At 37.9% G+C, this 20506-nt stretch overlaps 1 protein-coding gene across 12 annotated transcripts in view; it reads left to right on the forward strand.

Annotated features, from left to right (window-relative positions):
- by (focal adhesion protein tensin) overlaps nucleotides 1-20506 on the forward strand; it is an 826913-nt gene that overhangs the window by 781752 nt on the left and 24655 nt on the right. For 10 of the 12 annotated variants that reach the window (XM_083142275.1, XM_083142280.1, XM_083142278.1 and 7 more), the window contains 3 exons: nucleotides 3888-4452; nucleotides 9285-9533; nucleotides 16303-16475. In XM_083142275.1, the coding sequence (XP_082998401.1) occupies nucleotides 3888-4452; nucleotides 9285-9533; nucleotides 16303-16475 (987 nt within the window). The remainder of the gene's footprint in view (nucleotides 1-3887; nucleotides 4453-9284; nucleotides 9534-16302; nucleotides 16476-20506) is intronic. The other 2 variants (XM_083142279.1, XM_083142284.1) reach the window with 2 other exon arrangements.

Raw genomic sequence — 20506 nt, forward strand, 5'->3', positions numbered from 1 at the left:
AGTTTGTGGGGCTATAACCCCCACGTCCTTGCCTAACTTTTAAAGAAATAGGAAAGGAAAGTCGGATAGGCGAATAGATGTTAGAATATAGGACAGTTTGCTAAAAGGAGTCATAAGTCCCTCTTCTCCCCTTACAAATCCCTGAGCACGCCACTGATGGAACTGATCGATACTTATTCATTCGAGTCCAGCAGGACTTTCAATTGTGTTGAAATAGCCCTTAACACGTTATAGTTGAGTAGTCACTAACGTTGTTGCCCTAAGAGATTTCGAATTCGAATGATTGATTTGATTTTCGATGAAGGGGGATAAGTTCAAGTCACAAACACATGAACAGCACAACACAATTCCTACAGAGGATTATACTGGTTGCAGGTCAAGGCGCCAGAACCTCGTTAGTCTGCAACAACAGTGCATTCCAGGGTGTATAGTGTGCAAGTGAGGTGACATTTGGGTGCCTTTGCAAAAGGTCAACACAACGTTTCGAACTCTAGTCCGAGTACTGTGTGTATCGATCAGTGTAATCTTATCATCATTCATCCTCATATGGCAGAAATGGGACGTAAAATACAACAATGAAACACTTGATAGCAACGCGTAATATCGTTTGGAGGAAATCACAAATACGTTTTTCAGTTGTTTCGTATTGGAAGCATTCCAGAATGTACAGCATATTGACGTCATCATTGAAATGTTGTAAATGACTACTCCAGACTACAAAGTACTCTTGTACTATCTTTGCTGTCACAGTGTAGCTAACTCAATGTGCATTTCTACACTCGAGGCAGCCACATTTCAACGTTTATAGCAACCCGAAATACGAAACGTGTTCCTTTCCATCCGATGTAGTGAAACTAACTTTACGGCTCAGGGAAATAAAGAAGGATACGCTGCCTACACGAGGTGCATAGTTTCACAATACACACGCGGTGATCATATTGAATCATCGCCACTGATAATTTCGTCCTTCATGTGTCTGACGTGGGACACGACGTTGCGTTATTCAAGCGCAGTCGCCGACCTCTGTGATGGTGTGGTTAGCATACCGCGCTGCGGCGGAATTCGAATCCTGGCCTGGTGTTCTTTGTGAGTCTTGTCTTTTCAACACTCATCCTCATCTTCATCTTCGCGATTAGGCAAAAGTGGCAGAAAAGTGAAGTAAATCATATCAATCAATCAAGAGTGTCTTCAAAATGATGTTTTCACTTATATCGAATCTTCTTTCCTGAACCTCGATGTGTAATTTCTCGTTAATGACGTCACGTTATCATATTCTTCAGGAAAAAAACATACTCGGCAGCAGCGTATTTTTAACATATTCATCGTTTTTTGAAGTACATAAGTTAATCAGTGATGTCATTGCGTATATGATAAAGACATTCTTGCTTAAAACAACACTCTAGATAGGAAACACATACTCAATCAGATATGATTATAGTATTTACAGTACTTTGAAATTATTTCTGTGAAGCAATCGTATCCAAATCAAAATTATCTTGCTGTGCATATGTTTAGAATTTTATAACAGAAAAAAGATAAAACGTAAATAAACAAAATATCAGGTAGTACTCGGTATTATTTTTGTAATATGTCCTGTCAGATTCTTCTGGAATTCTTCCCTTTTTATAGAGATACAGTAAACTATTTATATTAATTTGCGTTCTGATTGTATTGTACTCGTATGCTATTAACAGAATTGTATAGGGGTCCCAGGATTCCACCATTCCCAACCGTGTCACACCGTAGTGTAGGTCCAGTCCCACTTCATGTACAACCTTAGTGACAATGAAGTTCGACCAGTCACAAATATAGGAGTGCGTTGTGAAAGAAGGAGAACACATGCATATGCGGAACATATTTTATTCAGCAGGCTACATGGAACAAAGGAAAACATAAATTTCCGCTGCAACGCAGCAATGTATGGTGTCCACACAAAATAAAATATTTTCGTCCATCTACACGTGACATTGAAGTTCGACCACTGTTAGAGGGGATCCTGTTTACCATGGTGTGACGCCGCCCGTCGACGAATAACTGTGGCAATGCGTCGGGGCATGCTGCGGACGAGTCGTTCAAGGTATTCCACATCGATGCGGTGCCATTCCTCCTGCAGGCAGGCGATAAGAGCAGCCACTGTCGTGGGTCCCCTCTGTTGCACACGTCGCTTAAGAATACGCCACACATTCTCAATGGGCGAGAGGTCGGGACTCGATGGTGGCTATGGCAGAGTTCGCACGCGATGGCGAGTCAACCATTCTCTTGTCAGCCGCGCTGTATGAGGCCTGGCATTGTCGTGTTGAAAGATGAGACGCCGCCTGTGGAACAGGTGCCTTTGCACTGTGGGAAGATGCCGCTCCAGTATGCGTGTATAGGCGTGTGCATTCACAATGCCCTCACAGACGTGTAGTGGGCCAACCCCAGATGCCGTCATGCATCCCCATACCATCACTGACACAGGTTTCTGTACCCGACGTGCATAACATTTTGCTTCATTCTGTTCCTCCTTCCGACAAATGACTGTTTTCCGTATTTTCCCGTACACAACATTGAAAATGGATTCGTCCGTCCACAAAACCCTGTTCCACTGCCAAAATGTCCATACCCGGTACATTCGTGCCCACCGTAGTCGATTGCCTTTGTTCAACATGGAAAGGAAGGGTTTACGTTTTGCCTTGTACACTCGGTAACCGCATCGCTGTACGTAACGGCGAATGGTTCTGGTTGACACTTCAATGTGAAAGCGTTCTCGAGTCCACAGTCGTAATTCGGCCACAGAAACATGATTGTTGGTTTCGATATAGCGCCTAAATATCCGTAGGTCACGCACGCTCAGCAGGCGTTTTCGACCGGGTGCCTTACCTGGCTCTGTAGTACCCGTATTTTGGTGGTGTTTGATGATGCAGTGGACGGTTGACTTGGGTAAGTTCAGTTGGTGCCCTATTTCCCGTTCACTGAGTCCATCCCGTTGCAACTCCACCACTCTTCTCCTCACGGTGTTGTCAATAGGTTTGCCCCTGGCCATGGTGATGATGCACTGCGGTTCCTCGGTGCACAGCACGCGCTTATATACGGCGGACTCCCTTATCGTGTCCGTGACGTCATGCTTCCGTCGAATGCGCCACTATCTGGAATTTTCTGTATGGGTCTGGTGCCTGGTCGAAGTTCAATGTCACGCGTATAGTTCCCCGTTTTCGTTGTTTACGTGACCTTGGGTGCAACATGCTGGGATCACGATTTTTGCCTACTCACACGCCTCCTCTTACACACATGCGTCACTTCTGCGGGTCACCCATTCCACCGCCTATGCCTCTGTGCATTTAATCACGTATTCCTTTCTGGTCGAACTTCATTGTCACCAAGGTTGTACCTAAACATAATGAACTTGAGAACAGTCCCGTATACATGATTTCATTCCGGGGAGGACTATTAACTCTGCAAATTTTTATATGCGTCTATTCCGTACATTCTACAACCATGTGCGTCTCCAGAAATGTTTGTAGGGAGAGGGACAGGTCATTGATAAAACTTGAATAGTATAATAATAATTAATATAAAATAATAATAAAAACACCTCTTCAGTTTGAACTTTGAAGTTACCGTGTTCCTGCAAGGATCTCTACCAGTCTTACTTGTAATTATTAGTCCGTCATAATAATTAATGCAAATGACTGTAACAGTAAAGAAATATGTACATAAAAATATAGACTGACATTAATTTTCCAGGGTGGGAACGGTCCCCCTTGTCCCCCCTCTGGACGCTAGCTTACCTATACTATATTCGTAATATTGGTGGCTGTAAGCCGACACTGAACAAAATATGCGCCTTATAATTTGGTTTTATGTGTATACTTAGCTAATATTAATTGACATTATCTTTTTCTTTGCAGCTCTGCAGAAAACAACCTGACATGGCTCCAGCAAAAGCAACAGAAGCTACGGGAAAGAAAAGAATATCAGAGAAGAGCAGAACGGCTCCCACAGGAATCACGCCTCATGTTCGAGCTAAGAACGGTCCAGAATCGCTTGAACAGGCCACGCGAGGAAGATGGATACGCCAGCGACACGACACTGCTATCAGATATAGGAGGAACGTCGAGAGAGAGCTCCCCGGGAAAATACGGCAACTACTGCACTCCATTGCATATCAACACGACGACCACGACGTCATACTCTAGCCACAGCCCTCGGCCTGAAGTTTTGCCCGGGGCTCCTCTCAATTACTCGTCTCCAAATAAACCGTCGTCGGGCAAGGGAGGTTCAGCTCCTACCTCACCCTTGCTGCCACACCGGACGTCTTCTCGTGAGCGCACTGTCCGCTACAACCAGTACCTGACCAGTCAGCGCCCCCTTGGCAGACAGAGATCTGATACGTCGTTTGACCGTGAGCGACCCTTTGTAGCAGTGAAAAGGGCGCATGAACAGGCTCGAAAACAAGGCGATGGCGAGTCACATGTAAGTACTAACATTTTGATTTATTTGCTGTGTTGCTAGCACATATTGACTTTCATGATTGTTGAGATTATTGCGATGTCAGTAATTCAATAGTTGGTTTTGAGAAGTTTGAAGTCGAACCAGCTGATGCTCATGTCAAGTTGTATAAAGTGTGGCTCAGTTCTGCCAATTGGTACGTTGTTCTGCACAACATGAGTGTTCTAGATAAACTGCTGCTGTGTTTTTAATTTGCAATTCTGAGTCAAGCCATAGAATTTCACATGCAAATATTACACAGTAGATGCAGATCCTCCCTCCCCCAAGTTATTATTAATTACCAGATTATCTTTATCAGAATTAAAATGTACAAACAGTTACCCCACAATAGTCTCAGGAATCTTGTCCTCAATAAAATTCGATGTGAAACTTGACTAATTTGGTTCGAACTGTACAGAGATTCCAAACTGGTGCTTCAGTTTCCAGTTGCTTCATTTGACTCCAAGCTGCAAATTAAAAAAACATTTTATAGGTAGATGGAGTGGAAGTTGCACATAATATTTCTGTGGATGCAAAGTGTAACATCCAATTGATTCAAAGGAGTTCTTTAAATCAATTTAATCCAGTTTATTTTATTTACGTAACTCTACAATTTAGTCCATACATCTCCTGAGTATTGATTTCTCTCAGAACGTTTGAAATGCAGCCCAAATTGTAATAATCTAGATCTTCTGGAATAAAGTGATTTTCCAACTGCTCATATTGAATGCTACCAAAATTTAAAAAAAAAAAATATTTTTCAAAAGAATAAAAAAAAAATTGCAATCTCTAAGGGAGTTTTCAGACTGAAGCAACATGCAACACATGTGCAACTCTGAACCAGCCAATCAACAGCAGCATTTCACACCATGGCAGCATGACAGACCAAGCCTGCCTTCGATTGGTGATATCCTCAAGCAACATGTGCCATTGTCTCTTGTCGCTTCGGTGTGAAATCTCCCTAAGATTCCCAACATCAATCACAGACTCCCAGTAGGTATAAAAATAAATGCTTGTAAAGTGCGTCTTCATCTTCAAACATGTAAGCTTGGCACTCCGTGTTTTGATTGTTATTCACACCCTAATTATATTAATACTGAATATTTGTAACTGTACTAAGGTGGCGAGCATGTAGTTAGCATAATGTTTGCAATATATACAAACATAGGAACCCACACATTTTTAATTTTGATAGTAATGGAGGTTATATGATGAAGCACCATATGGTATGATCCGGCCACCTTCATCTGTCCAGGTACCATTGAATAGAACCTGGGTGAGCCACTTTCTGCAGGGGAGATTTTTGGACAAATTCCCACCTCATAAAGTAATTAGAAATCTTCTTTTATTGTGGCTAATTTAAAAGAAAAGGAATATTATGTAATAATAGTTGGAAAACTAATATAGAATTATACTTCAGTATATCACTTAATGTTCCAACAGAAATACAACTTGAAAATTTACATTTATTCAACTCTAGGTTGAGAGGTGGTGAAGTCAAGTACACAAGAAAAAATATAGAAGTAACCAAACTTAAACATATTCTTCTGGTGTCATGGGATCTTTAACCCGTTTCAGTAAAGACATTTCGAAAATTTTATCCACTTTCGCAAAACTACAATATTTAAAGTTTGGAAGGTTAGAGCCGTTTAGAATCCCTTCAGAGTATTCAAGTGATATCTATGAGAGTAACTAGACCATAGGCTTGCACATAGGGGAGCAAGAGGGGACAGTTGCCCCCTAATATTCTCACTTAGAATTAATTTAGTGCATAGCAATCTTATCAGCGTTATTAAACAATTTTCTGCTCCTAAAGAAAAATTAAGTATTTTCAAGTTCGAAGCAACTACGTAGGGGGTGCATTATTTTCTGTAATTGGACTACCGAACGTCATTCTCTATCAAATTTCTTGTCATTAAAGCCCCTATCACACGGAACTGGATTTCTAGTAGGAACGCTCTATGCCTCGTGACAGGTTAACTTTGCAGCAGGTTTTATGTATCAATACGCTCGAGAACGGCGCTCAGAATCTTCCGTGCAAGTCTTGCCTCAATCTCTGAGCTGTTGATATCACAGACAGTGAGAAAATGGGAATTATTGCAGCGGAACTATATTCTGTACGTACGTTTTGGGCTATATATACGAAAGGTTGCTGCAAACTTAACCTGTCGCGGGGCTTAGTTGACGCTGGACTAGCTACCCATTTGCTAGTTTTCGCCTCACACGGTACTTGTTACACCGTACTTGTCGATAGTCTTTCGTTCCCATAATGGCGGCCGCGCGAGATGTAAACAACGTATCACTTCACACTCTTAAAATACGATAACTATTCAACCGAGAGGAATATCGCTTCGTATTAAATGGTTTTAGGTAGAGAAGAATGGTACTGATTAAATACATACTTTACAACGTTTACTAAACACGTATGGAAGAATATTTTAGCTTTTTCAATTGTAAACATGCCTTTCGTGCTGTATGCACTCGGAAACCACAGACAAAAAAGGCTACTTTGCAAACTCACAGATTATCTTCACATAGCCAAACTTTGCTCTGATTGGCTGTTCCACAGAATCTAGTCGAAGAAGTTAGTAGCAATTAGAACATGTCCTATTCCTCAAAACCAGTCAAGCAGTCAGCCAGGCGGCCATAATTTCTACCCAGAAAGTCAGTTCATCGCCAACTAGGGCATTCCAACTAGAAATCCAGTTCCGTGTGATAGGGGCTTAACACTCCCACACATTATTCGTTCGTTAGTTGGGTTACCACTATATAAGTTTGCAGAATAAATTGCCCATACTTCGGAAATCAGCAACAGCGATTGGTGCCAACACTAGGGGGCAAATACAGTTTACTTTTTCTTGATAGGCAAGGCATTAAGAGACCATAGTGCAGGTGAGCGAGAGGGAGGCAGAGAAAAATGGCGTCAGGGATGTTGGAATTCTTCTAATACAGTAATTTTCGGTGGGTTCGGGCGCTATGTATGCCCCTGTTCCATACCCATATGGGCTTTTTTTATCCCGACTGAATTTTCCTCAAGGCTTTTGCCCCCTTAATAGCCCGTATCACCGCTGGTGACGATACGTAAAAAATAGCTTCTTGCGTTGGGCTGCTGTGCTCGAACAGTCAAGTGTGTGGCATTTAAATTTTACTGAGTTAAAGATCAAATATGAAATTAATTATATCGCTTAGTTTAATGGTACTTTTAATGGTATCAAAAATGCTAAAAGTACACTTTTTAGTGAACTACACGACTATCCCAATGATTCAAAATGGCTAACTATTGGACTGATATTCATGCACATTAGCACCGGCCTCCGTGATGCAGTGGTTAGCACTGAACGCTAAAATGCCAGGGATCCGGGAGTTCGTTCTTTGTGAGTGTCCCTTCATCAGTTTCATCACATCATTATTCATCCTCAGGCGAAGCCTGTCTTGCACATATTTCAGGCTGAATAGCTATGCACTACTATACAGCTTAGTAATTATTTCCCGCTCCCGCCCCCACGATTACAGCGCATACAGGAGGAGAGATATCCTGCTATTCCATATATGTTGGTACCTTCCTCTAATAATAATAAATTAAAATAATTGTAATATATTAAATTAATAATATTAAAAATATTAATTAATTTTGTATTATTATTACATGAAAAGTAAAAGGACTGTATAAGAATAGCACGTATTCATTATCTAGATTATGAATTGTTAAGATCGCTTCAATTTGTATAAAAAGAACTGCCCTGGCAAGGTAATTGTGAAAGAGATAAACAATTTAATATTTATTAAATAACGAAAAAGGATGTTAGATCATTTTGGCGAGAATTAAAGCTCGTAATTTAATATATTATGCATATTATTTATGTAGTAGTGTGCACAAATCTTCTTTGATACTGTCATCCAAAGTTGTATGATCCCAATGTCATCCTTGCCTTACAATAAGTTCGACCGAAATACGTCTCTCTCGATTATACGACAGATGCTAAACAAAACAAGCATATGTACATTTTTTTAAATTTTAGTACTTCGTAATTCTCTCGAAGGAGATCCGGACCCTCTGAACCCCCCCCCCCCCTTTCCTAAATAATCATTGGCTCCATTACATGCAAGTAATGCAAGTTATGTTGCGATGTTCCTCAATGTGTTATTCTTCTTCCGGACGCTCGGAAGAGAAGGAATTTCGTCTTGTCACAGAAACACGGGGTTGTAAACGTGAGGGCTGGAAAGAAAAGGTCTGTTATGGTCAGACTCTGACCTTCATGAGAGGGGATAGAAGCGGTCAGGGAACCTTGTCGTCTTCCTTCTTTCGGCAGAGCAACCCTCCCTCCAGCAAGGTCTCAATAGGTCTCCCATGCATTGGATTTGCGTTCAAAGGCGGAAATGGAATCAATATCAGTAGGACTAGGTAGAACAAATGACATCTGTCCCGTGCTTTTTTCGAGGGACAGTGATACGGACTTGCACGCCTATGAACTAGACTTACTTTAAAAGTAATTCTAAATATTATGAGTATTGGAATGGTTTTTCGGAATTTGAGGAAGTTTCAAAAAGTGTGTGTGTTCAAGCAAGCAAAATGTTCAGGGGCACCATAACATTGATTTTTATCTATGCTGTTTCCTTTGTGTTGTGCATTTTCATTATATACAGTGTCCAGACAGGTAAGATTATGTATTATGCGCATTTACCAGTATGTTAAGAGTCAATCAGGGTGAAAGAAGAGACGAGAATAAGCACGATTTTTTTAAAAAAATACACATATTTTTTAAACAAAAATTTTTGCAGCTTAACCAACAACTTAATTTTGTCTTATACATTCCCAGAGCCCCCATGCTTCCCCAAGATCTATTCTGGCAGCACATCCAATGGGTTGCATCCCCTATGGAACAACCCCTGGTCAAGCTCATGATTCTCAGCAGGATGGGGGTCTACTTGCTGTGGTGGAGGGACAGGCCCCTGCAGGGGTGGGTAATAATACTTACATGGTGGCAAAACTGGACACACAGTTAACTAACCATCCAGATAGTGCAATTGCATGTCAATCTGCTCCAATGCACCTCACTTTCTCTGAGGTGAGCTTTGCTAATAGATTAAGTAACTTCCATGGAGTATAAAGGTTGCAACCAGTAAGATATGGTGATCATGAATGCACTTTTTTCTTCATGTTTGTTCCAGGAGCTAAATTACTTTTTTACTCACAACCTTTATAATCCAAGGAAAATATCACATCTTGCTTTTGCTGTTGCTGTTGCTACTTCACTTCATTCTTTGCGTTGCCTCTTTTCTTTCTCAGTTTCTCTCTCTCACCCTGATTTTCTGTTCTTAAAAAAAGTAAACAAAAATACTATGCAGGTTAAGTGTCTTGTACTGAATTACAGTTCAACTCAAAATAAGTCTGTAATGACAACTTTTCCATGGATCACATACTTCCATCACTTTATCTTACTCTTACAGAAAAATTACCGTATTTCACCACATAATTGTCGCAGATTTTATGCCAAATTTTTCTGCAACATAATTAGGTGCAATCATCACGTGAAGCTTTTTTTTCAGAGGTTTTTGATGAAATTTTGAGGGAGCGTTAGGGGTTGGTTGGGAGTGTGTGAATAAATCACTGGTGCAAAACAATATACATCATATCTTTGTGACGGTTTAGCCAACATTTTTCTGTCTGAAAGGAAGTTAACATGTTAATTGTTATTAATTTGTGCATTATAGTCTGAATATTAAACCGGAGTAAATTTATTGTAGTGTTACAAAGTACGAACTTCTAAAATTTAATCTTCTGTGTACGAAGATTCTGTACAAGTATCACTGGTTTTGTTATCTGACGTGCCAACGTAACTAATAGGCGAGAAGATTTAGAAACCAATATTTTGACTGAAGAATAGGCGAGGATTATGTGGTTGCAATGATGATTATATGGTGAAATATGGTACTATATATCAATAAAGTGTTATGTATTTTTTTACATATCAAGTGGAACTGTAATTCATTAGAAGAAAGTTTTAAAAAAATCATTCTATCCTTTTTTTTCCTCTATATTCTACAATACAAACATTAAAATCATTCATCATGATGTGAATTTAGCCTTAACTAGAAAGTGATTTGTTTTATCATTTGATACAAATTTACATGGTTTTTATAACTATTGTAGTTTCTAAACGTGATGAATGCTTTTGATACTTATTTTCTTGTTACTGATATTTTTAAACAAATTTTCCTCTTCTCTTAGCTTCTTCAAACAGTGACTGTTGGTAGTATTTGTCTAAAATTTAGCACATGTGGCATTTTGGTAATATGCTCTTGGTGTAATATATAGGTTATAGTTAAAGCATACATTTTATTTATAAGACTCGTTTTAGGTTTTGTAGTTGGTTAGGATTGAAAGTATAACTTGGTCAATATACAGAGGTAATTTCTAAAACGTCACTGAATTGCAAAAATAGTAAAGTAGACACAAAAATGTGAAGATATCAAAATACCAGTGCTACTTTTTCACATAGTTATCACCTGACTTTAGACACTTGTCATAACATGCCAGGAGCTTTTGCGTCCACTCAACAAGAATGTTTTGCAACACATTACTATGGGTTGGATTGAATTGCCATTTCCCTACATTGCTCTAGGATAGGAAAGGAGCCTTGCTAGTGCAGGATGGTGTTTCATTGCTCTCGGCCTCTGATTTTTGCTTATAAAAATCTAACTATTTGTCACATAATGTAATGAATTTGCTATGGACAAACCTTGGTGTATGAGAAGCATAATGACGTCAATGGAGATGGCGCCACAGTCTTTCTAGTCCTTGCGTGGGCATGCACCGATTCTGCAAGTAAATGCCAATCGTATGGATGTGTGCTTTCAGTCTGAGTTCTTAGCCCTGCTATTGTGATGCACCCGGCTTCGGGCTGCTGAGAATCCTTACACTATGCATGAAACATTTCTTCATTATGAAAATATTGGAGTGTGGTGTGCTTTATCAAGGTACCACCGCATTACTGGCCCCATCTTTTTTGACACGATAGTGGATCCAGAAGTCTCTGTGGGAATCTTCAACGAGTTCGTATATCAGTTGGATAACGAGGAACTCCATAATGGCTATTGTCAGCAGGATGGCGCCACTTGCCACACTTATTCCAATGCCAGCATGTAAGAAATTGTGTCCTTTTTCTTTGAAGATCATGTCATTTTAATGGCGACCACTTCAAACACTCACTGTAATGTCACCATGCTTCTCATACACCAAGGTTGTTTCCATAGCAAATTTCATTACATTTTGACCAATAGTTTGATTTTTATGAGTGAAAATCGTTCACAGGAGCCGAGAGTGAGTGAAACACCCTGTAGAATTCATAGGAGCATGGAAGACAATCACTTCAGCAATGCACTTCCATTCCCTTGCTGCACCTAGAGAGTGCAATACAGAACAAGAACATAGCATATTGTCATTGCATATTATTTGACCACCCTTCCTACAGTCCAGGCTTGGCAGCAGCTGTCTTCTATCTGTGCACTGCAATGAAGAGAACTGTGTTCATAGATGACTGTATAGCCAAGTGGCAACATTCTTTGCAAATGGGTCCAATATAAGTACCAACAATGTGAAAAAGTAGTAAAGTGTGTTTTGGAATTTTTTCATATTTTATGTCTGACATTTTTTACAGCTCTCAGCTATAAATATAACCCACGTATGTATGTAATATAGCAGCTTTTAAGTGATCCACACATGTTACAGGGCTGTAATGAGCATGTGAATACATTAATTTTCCCCCTATTGAATAATGTCAGCACAATAAACAAATAATTTTTAAAAAACTGCTATTCTGAGTGCATCATGATTTACAAAGCTTTTTGTGTTGGTGTTTGGTGATATTGAACAAACTAGGATATGGAGCAAAATATGCTTTTTTGGAAATGAGTACATGCTCTATTAAAATTATCTTATTTTGTTGCTGCTTACAATGATGGCTGTACAAGCAGGTTTGGAATTTTGTCACATATTTTTAAAGATTAAGGTGTTATTACTGTACTGTATTTTTTGGAACCTTGAGTAATTATTATTACTGACATCGAGTGGATTAATTAAAGGTAGTAATAATTGTTGTGTATGTGAGCATTTACTGTCATTTATCAGTGAACGTAGTTCTGAATATTTTCTTAAATATCTGTCTTTATTTAGACTAGTATATATACATTATTGCGTTGCACGCTTGACATGTTGTCTTATTGTGGTATGCTACATTAAACAAAATTAAATGAAATCAAAATTTTCTCTTGTTAATAACATATGTTAAGATTGTAGAAAGATAACAGAGTACAATTTGTATATAAAAATTTGGCTGAAATTTCATATTTTTTTGACTTTATTTGTTTATAGGAGTTTTATATAGGTAGTGCATAGAATCTTAACCAACTTTAATATATGTAATTGTTTGGTAATAACAGATGTTTTGCACAATTTTAACATCTTTATGCAATGAGAATAAACGTCACGTGGGCATTATTATTACAGCAAGAATTTAATTTGTACAGCCAAATAACAATATATAATTCTATGATGCATGTTGTAATTGGACATGTGGGTGAAAAATGGTGAAATGTATTTAACATGCAATGGCACTTGTGATTTGTATTTTAATATTTTAAGTTGATTGTACAAATTACCTCTAATAATTACTATTTTTTCTTTACATAATCATTCTTCCCCATAGTACCCTGAAGTAGGGTATGAATTATTGGGCATAATCAACCCAAACAATGATCAAAGATCCATATATCATATTGTATATTTATTATGATTGGCATTTGGATAGTTATTTATGTACACAGTCCCATTCTTGTACTGCAATAATTAATTGGGCTCATTTATTAAAATAATGAATGAAACATATTAATTCAATCATGGTTGCAAGGGGTACAACAAGTTCTAAATTTAAACTTTGTCCTCATTCTTCTAATGTTATTTTAGTTCAGTACATGAGTTTGTTATATTGTTAGAAATTAGTTTTCCTTTTTTTTTTTTTTGGACAACATGTCATGTAAATAAGATTTTTATTTCCATATAAGTTTTGCCATTAGTTGTCATATGTTTTCACTTCTTACAGCCTACTATAGACTGACCATACAACCCTTTCTTGCTCAGATGATATCTCTCTATCTACTTACTCATTCACACGATGCCTGATACGTATTACATTTTACACATGGCCATAGATGTCCTACATTACAAACCCTTTCTTCCACTTCACTTGCAGGTAGTGTGCCACGCTGCTTAGTGTTGTATAGTTGAAGAAGCAAGCATGATTGTTTATTGTGTAAAGAAGAAATAGTTATGTCCGTTTTAGTTTTCACTTAGATGTGTTGGTATGTTGGGCTTTCACAACTGGTATTGCAAGTTGTTTTTGGCAGCATAGTTAAAAATACATATGAGGCGTTTCTGCGACAGTAACTTGCATCAACCATTTTAATACAATGTAAAGACAGAATGTGCTTGTACAAAAGAACATTACTTTAAATAAATATTACTTTATTATTCATTGAAGAGTGAACAGCACACACAAGACCCTAAATTGATGATGCTCACAAGTATTTCAGTGCTCGAAGTTGGGCTGGGGATGATATTCCCCCAGTTAAGGATATTTTCACAAAGCATCTCTCCAGCTATGATAATGGTCTTGTGAAATGGTAACATCACTAGCAGCCGATGTACTGGATATATGTTTCCAAACAAAAACTTTCAACCCTCTGGCATATATCCTTTTGCATTGAAAATGTATCGGAAATGAATAAGTGTAATGGAAGTTAGCAATTGAAATAGTGAGGTGGATCACACATCAGTATAAAGTTTAGGTTCTGTTTAATACATAGATATGCAACATCTTTCTGTTTCCTAACATCTTTGCAATCATTTTGCAATGGCGAAGCATATGAGCTTTGCCATGTGGAAGTTTGTTTGGAAACATACGTCTGGGATACTGGCTCTGGTGACATCATGCTTGCTTAAGCATTCCCCTTCTACAGCATTGTTTCCATGTGAATCCTTACACGTATCCCCCTCACATATCCCATAACTAGACCAAGCATCCCCCAAATAGGAATTACCCCTTTGATATTGAGTGGAACCAGAATGAGTTGAGTTGGAGTTTTTAAGTCTGTTAATCAAGACTGGACCTACAGTTTAAAGTGGGATCCAAACCACTATGTGCCTCCACTGGGAATCTAAGCCGGGACCTCTTGATTACAAGGCGACGACAATACCACTGCGCCATTCGGGGAGGCCCGGAATCAGAATGAGAAACAACTAGATGACTACTGTCAGCAAGGGAAAAAAATGATGATACAAATATATGTTAACGAGAGTGAATATACATGCAGTTTGGATCAAAACTGGGTAATTTCATATCTTTCGGAAAAATTAAGGAAAAAGTCATACAAAAAAGGAATGTGCACTTGAACCCTAATTTTATGTTCCAGATTTTATATTTTTCCACTCCATATTTTTTATTTTCATATCAGATATTTACCATGCCATATCTAATATATATATATATATATAATCACATATTATACCATATCATTTAGTATGGGGACATAATTTACAATATTCATACATAAATGTATACCTTTATATAATATAATAATATTTATAATAGTTGAAACCAGCTAGATGTTGAGTGAGATATTATATCCACACAACAAAAAATGATTCATGAGAGATGTGAAAAACAAAATACTTCATGTACAAATATGGTTCAAGAAAAACTCTGATTCAGATGTAAAATTTCATATATGGAAGTATGAATATTCAAATTTTAAGCAGAATTTTCATCATGTTAACTGGAAACTTTAGTTTTTTCAGAATAAAATATGATATGCTGTCTATTTCACCTGTGTTAAAATGGTTCTGTTAGTTCTGCACTGACTTATTATTTCGTATACATATCTATGCAGGGTTCACCTTTTTAAATAGTTTTCAAATCGAAAATAGAATTTAGTTTGAAACAAGAAAACTTGGTTTGCACAATGTAACTGCCCAACTGTGACAATTATTTACTACTTCAACAGCGAAAGGTCACTGAGATAAAATGACTACAAAATGGCATAAGGCAACACAGTAATTAAATATTTATTGTCAGTGCTGTCATTGTTCTGGGAAACTGGACAGAACGACAAAGTAGGATTTGCATATTTTTTCTTTCATGTGTTTATAATTTAAATGTCAGTGCTGAATTACATTAAATACATTTTGTCCTTTCTTTGTAGTTCAGTTTGGTAGTTGTATGCTGCTTGTAGCTTCTTTCTAGTATTATCTTTTGCTTTTGTCATTCCTATGTTATCTTATAATTTAATAACATGTGCACATGGTAGATAGGTAGGTTTCGTAAAAGTCTTTGTTTTAGAAACAGTCAGTGTTACAAAATGTTAGGTCATAGGTTAGTTATTTTTTGTTAGAAATTACACTACACTTATGAGGCAATTTGATAATTTGGTCATAAGTAAATATTTATACATTTTGTTTCCTATTGTTTGGAATTTTAATTGTATCATGATTTAGTTTAAATATTATGCTGATTAGATTAAAAAAGGCATTGTTTCAAGTAAGATTTTTCTGATATTTATTTATGTTAATATTGTTGTTTAACTATTTTCTGCAAGATACCAGATATTGAACTTACACAGTACTTTCTACAATGTAATGCCACTATTTCTTCCTTAGCATCAGTAAAGTACATAACTAATGTGGTATTGATGTTTTTACACCACTACATGTGTTGCAAAATGCTAGTTTGAATAAAAAAAGAATGTTCATATTTTTACTAATTCTTGGTTTACTGCTTACAGTTGAAGGATGATAGCTTTTCATCATGGAGATCGAATGATGAGAGTGGAAGTCCAAGATCAGGCAGTCCACGTCCACAGACTCCTGCTTTTCCAGTTCATCCACGTACCCCGTATGTCAACCACCAGGAAGGTTCATTATCTGGGCTTCCTCCCAAGAGTCCGACAACCATGCGGTAAGCTTTCATTGTTACGTTAAAATAATACTTTATTTCCTTTTTATTTTAAACGTGTTTTTCGATGTTTGTTCCCGTTGACTATTCCAGTAATTTGCCTATTTTTTTTTTGTATCAAAATGCATGCTTTAGTTTTTGCATGTCTTTATTGTATTTTAATAAATTGGCATAATTAATTAGTTGTTGAAATGGTCCACTCAATGCTTGTTATATTTGCTATGTTAGAGAATGTAGTGTCTTTGTAAAATATTTGTTTGTTTGTTTGAGTAATTGTTTCAAGTCCACTTTATGCACAGATAGGCTAATCAGGACTGGTCCTACAGTTTAAAGTGGGATCCAAACCACTATGTGCCTCCACCGGGTATCGAACATGGGACCCCTTGATTACAAGGCAATGACATTAGCACTGCACCATCAGGGAGTTCAGTAGGGATAATAACCTTTCTGAGCAGGCCTCATGCCCAGGAAGCTATCAACTCGTGAGCACCTAAGGACCTGTTGGGTGAGATGAATCAAGGCAAAGGCATAATAAACCTTTTCCTGCTCCCCTCAAAATAGGCAATAGTTAGGCTGGAGAGTTTAATGAACTAACCAATCTCTAACTACACACTAAGTAAGCTCTATTAGCTTTCAGTGGAGTTTGATAGAAATGCCATTGGTTTTGTTCACATATATACTCAGCGTGGAAATTGAATTTTTACATGGATTATGGAAGTATTCCCTTTTTTAAAGTTCTCTAGGAAGATGTTATTCAACGTATAGACAGAAAGAAGAAAAGTTGAAGAACAACTGGCTGTTACAAAAATGCCAGAGCGTTGTTCTGATTAGTGATAATATTGAGTTTAAGAATGAGCAAGTTCATTTCACATAAGCTTATAGCTGCAACCTGAGGCAAAATCCATAATATAGAACTCGTTTTCTTCCTTTTTCTTTTAACATAATGAAAATAAATTTGAACACTATGCAAGACTGTACCTCATGCCCTAGGGAAAGTTCAGACTGAAGTAACACACGACAGGCAGCATGCGATAAGGTGCTTGGAAAGCAACCACCAGAAATAAGTTCAGCCTTGCGAACCGAAGTGGCATGACATGTTGCACATGTTGGTTCTGATTTGTGGGTCGCTTGTACTGGGCTTTTTTCTCAGTAGTATGCATTGTGTCCCTCCCCCTCCTCCTGGTCTGTTGTTTTTGCATGTGTAGTGAATGTTTTCTTACAGACTGAAGGCCTGCTCATTCCTTATCAGCAGCTGCCATTTAAAGGCCATAAAGTGTGTGGTAAAAGCCATGGAGATGAATTTATCAGTACTATTACAACTTAATACTTTGCCCGTGGTACAACAGCCGGGAAGGGCCAGGGACTACCTATCGACTGCCGGTATCAGTCCCACCTGCCGAGGGGGGAGACCATCCAACTAGTTACAGGGTGACATGTGGTCAGCACGACGAACCTCCAGTCGTTGTTGCAGAATTCCGTGACTGAGTTATGCTACTCATTCGTATCTTCCCAATTTCCTCATAATGATGGGGAGCCACCGGTCCCAAACATTGACCATAATCTCAGGAGAAAAGCTGTAATCCCCCGCCCCCTCCGTAGACTTGAACCTGCGTGCGTCCCATAGCTGGAGTCCAAAGTGTGACACCTTAGACCATGGTGCAGGACACAACTTATTATACAAGATGTTTAATCCTGCTACGGAAGTAAAATTATTTACCATTACACACTACTTGTATTTCCAACTCATTTGTAGCCGGACCCTGTGGCGGACTGGTTAGCACATTGCGCTGCGATGCCAAGGGTCCCGGGTTCGAATCCCACTCGGGCTTGGTTGTTTGTGAATGTCCATTCATCAATTTCATCACTCATCCCCATCTTCACAAATTAGCCAAGAGGCACAAAACGTGAAGTAAAATAAACTAAATCAATCAATCAATCCAACTCATTTGTAGGATTTTGGAGGGGGTAGCAGCTTCAGCCCCCCAGAGCTCACCTCCTGACTATGTGCCTGACTAAGGAGCCTGTGTTCACTTTGGTGCGACGAGTTGTTTGTCGCTTCGGTCTGAAAACTGTCTTATGTAAAATTCTTCTCAGAGGACCCTAAATACATCCCTCTTCCTCAAAATAGTGTGTCAAGAGTTCACAAAGCTTTTGTGAATGTAAAGTAAAAATATTCAATTAACTATCTTTGTTTATAACATTATCTAAACACTTCATCACACACGTTTAGAACAAACACCCCCTCCTCCCTACTAAATAAAAGAGAATTCATTTTTTGGGGAGTGAAACATGTAAGACACGAGTTGTTAAATTATAATTATTAAAATTTTCAGGCACAATTTTGCTTTCAGTTTTTCCTTTGTCTGAAGATGTGTTACATACACAAACTACATAGACGTCTTGAAGGAGGGGCAAGGTAGGGCCCTGGAAAATGAATGTCCACCTAAATATTATATATTTCACACATAATTTTATTTCAGTCACAGTAATTTATATTAATTATTACAAGGGCGTTGAAGGAACATAATAATTTCAGACTGTCACAGTGTTTTTTGAGGGGGCATCACTATTTTGGGGAAAAATATGCTTCCTTTGCCCCCCCTGGAAAAATTACCTTGCTTGCCCCTCCCTGGAAAAATTCCTGCAGAAGTCCATGATGAACTATTTCATCCTTTGCAGGCTTTTATTAGGAGAATTAATTGCATAAATATCATGATGTTCAACAATGCTACTGATAATGAGAAACATGAATAAAACACAATCTTCTTATTTTTCAGTTTAACTTTTATTGAAATTATTAACATAGAGAAATTGTTTACTACTATTTTTCTTCTTTTTGAATGCTCATTTTCTGATTATTATTATCTATCATTTTTTCTGTTTTGTTGTGAAAAACAGTGTGTGGATTATACATTAGTGAAACAGAGATATAGTGTTGGATATGCTAACGTGTACTTCCTATTGATACAGATTTAGTGTCCTTTAGTAGTGTACATGAAATCCTCTTCACCCTATTCTTAATGTTATAAAAATACATATAATGTTCAAGGCATATTGCAGATACATTATAGATGCACCTTGTAATAGAAAATTCCTAATTTCCATGTAGTGTATTCTGATTGTACTAAATATAGATTTCGTAGACTAGTGTGTTTTGGTCTTGTAAAGGTAGATTTCGAAAACTAGTGTATTTTGGTCTTGCATTTTTAGAGTAGTTTTGAAATGTATCTGGCAATGGTATTAGTGGAGAATTACATTTGATTAGGGATCCTGTTTAGAAAGTTTTATTGTTACTCTCAAGTAATTAGTAAGCTGTGATTGTGTAATATGCTTGTGAGCTAAGTAGAATTTTCATTCATGGTCCTTATCACAAAAGAACGGCATTCTATATTGTTCAGTGTAGATGTCTGCATCTTTTTTAAGCATCAAGATATTTTGTGTATCATTGAAACCGCTAGTAATTTGTAGTTAGAAAAATGCACTTTGCGTATGTTTGTTTTTCTTCTGATTTTGATGGTCTTGTATCAATCTATTTTCATCTTCCCTCCTTCCGCTGGTTGCTTTAGAAGAGCCCTTGGTTTGGCTAATTCAGGTTCTGTTAAAAATCTTCGCAAGTGGCCTTCCAACTCTTCTGTGTCTAGGTAAGGGAAGCATGCGTGCTTTGTGTGGAAGGAAATTGTCGAGTTGTTTAGGTGTAGGAGTAGATTTGACTCCATCTCACATGTGGTTTGTGAAGTTCATACAAAAATTAGAAGTAATGTAACGTCTTTTGATCCATTTAGACAGTTGATGCATGACAATGTTTTGTTTGTTGTAATTTTACACTTATAACATAGCAAACTTGGAGGCTTTATACAATGATGTACTTAGTCTCTTGCCCAGAGGAGAAAGTATTGCCATTGCCCTATGTTTCATAAAATAAACGAACAACAGATACATGAAATTATGGCAAAATATAGCACCGATTTATGTGTCAAATAAGAAGTTATAATCCTTTTTTACTGCTTCATCTTACAAGATTCCTGGGAATGTCA

Source organism: Lepisma saccharinum, chromosome 20, assembly GCF_977018435.1.
Source record: "Lepisma saccharinum chromosome 20, izLepSacc3.1, whole genome shotgun sequence".
Lineage (NCBI taxonomy): Eukaryota > Metazoa > Arthropoda > Insecta > Zygentoma > Lepismatidae > Lepisma > Lepisma saccharinum.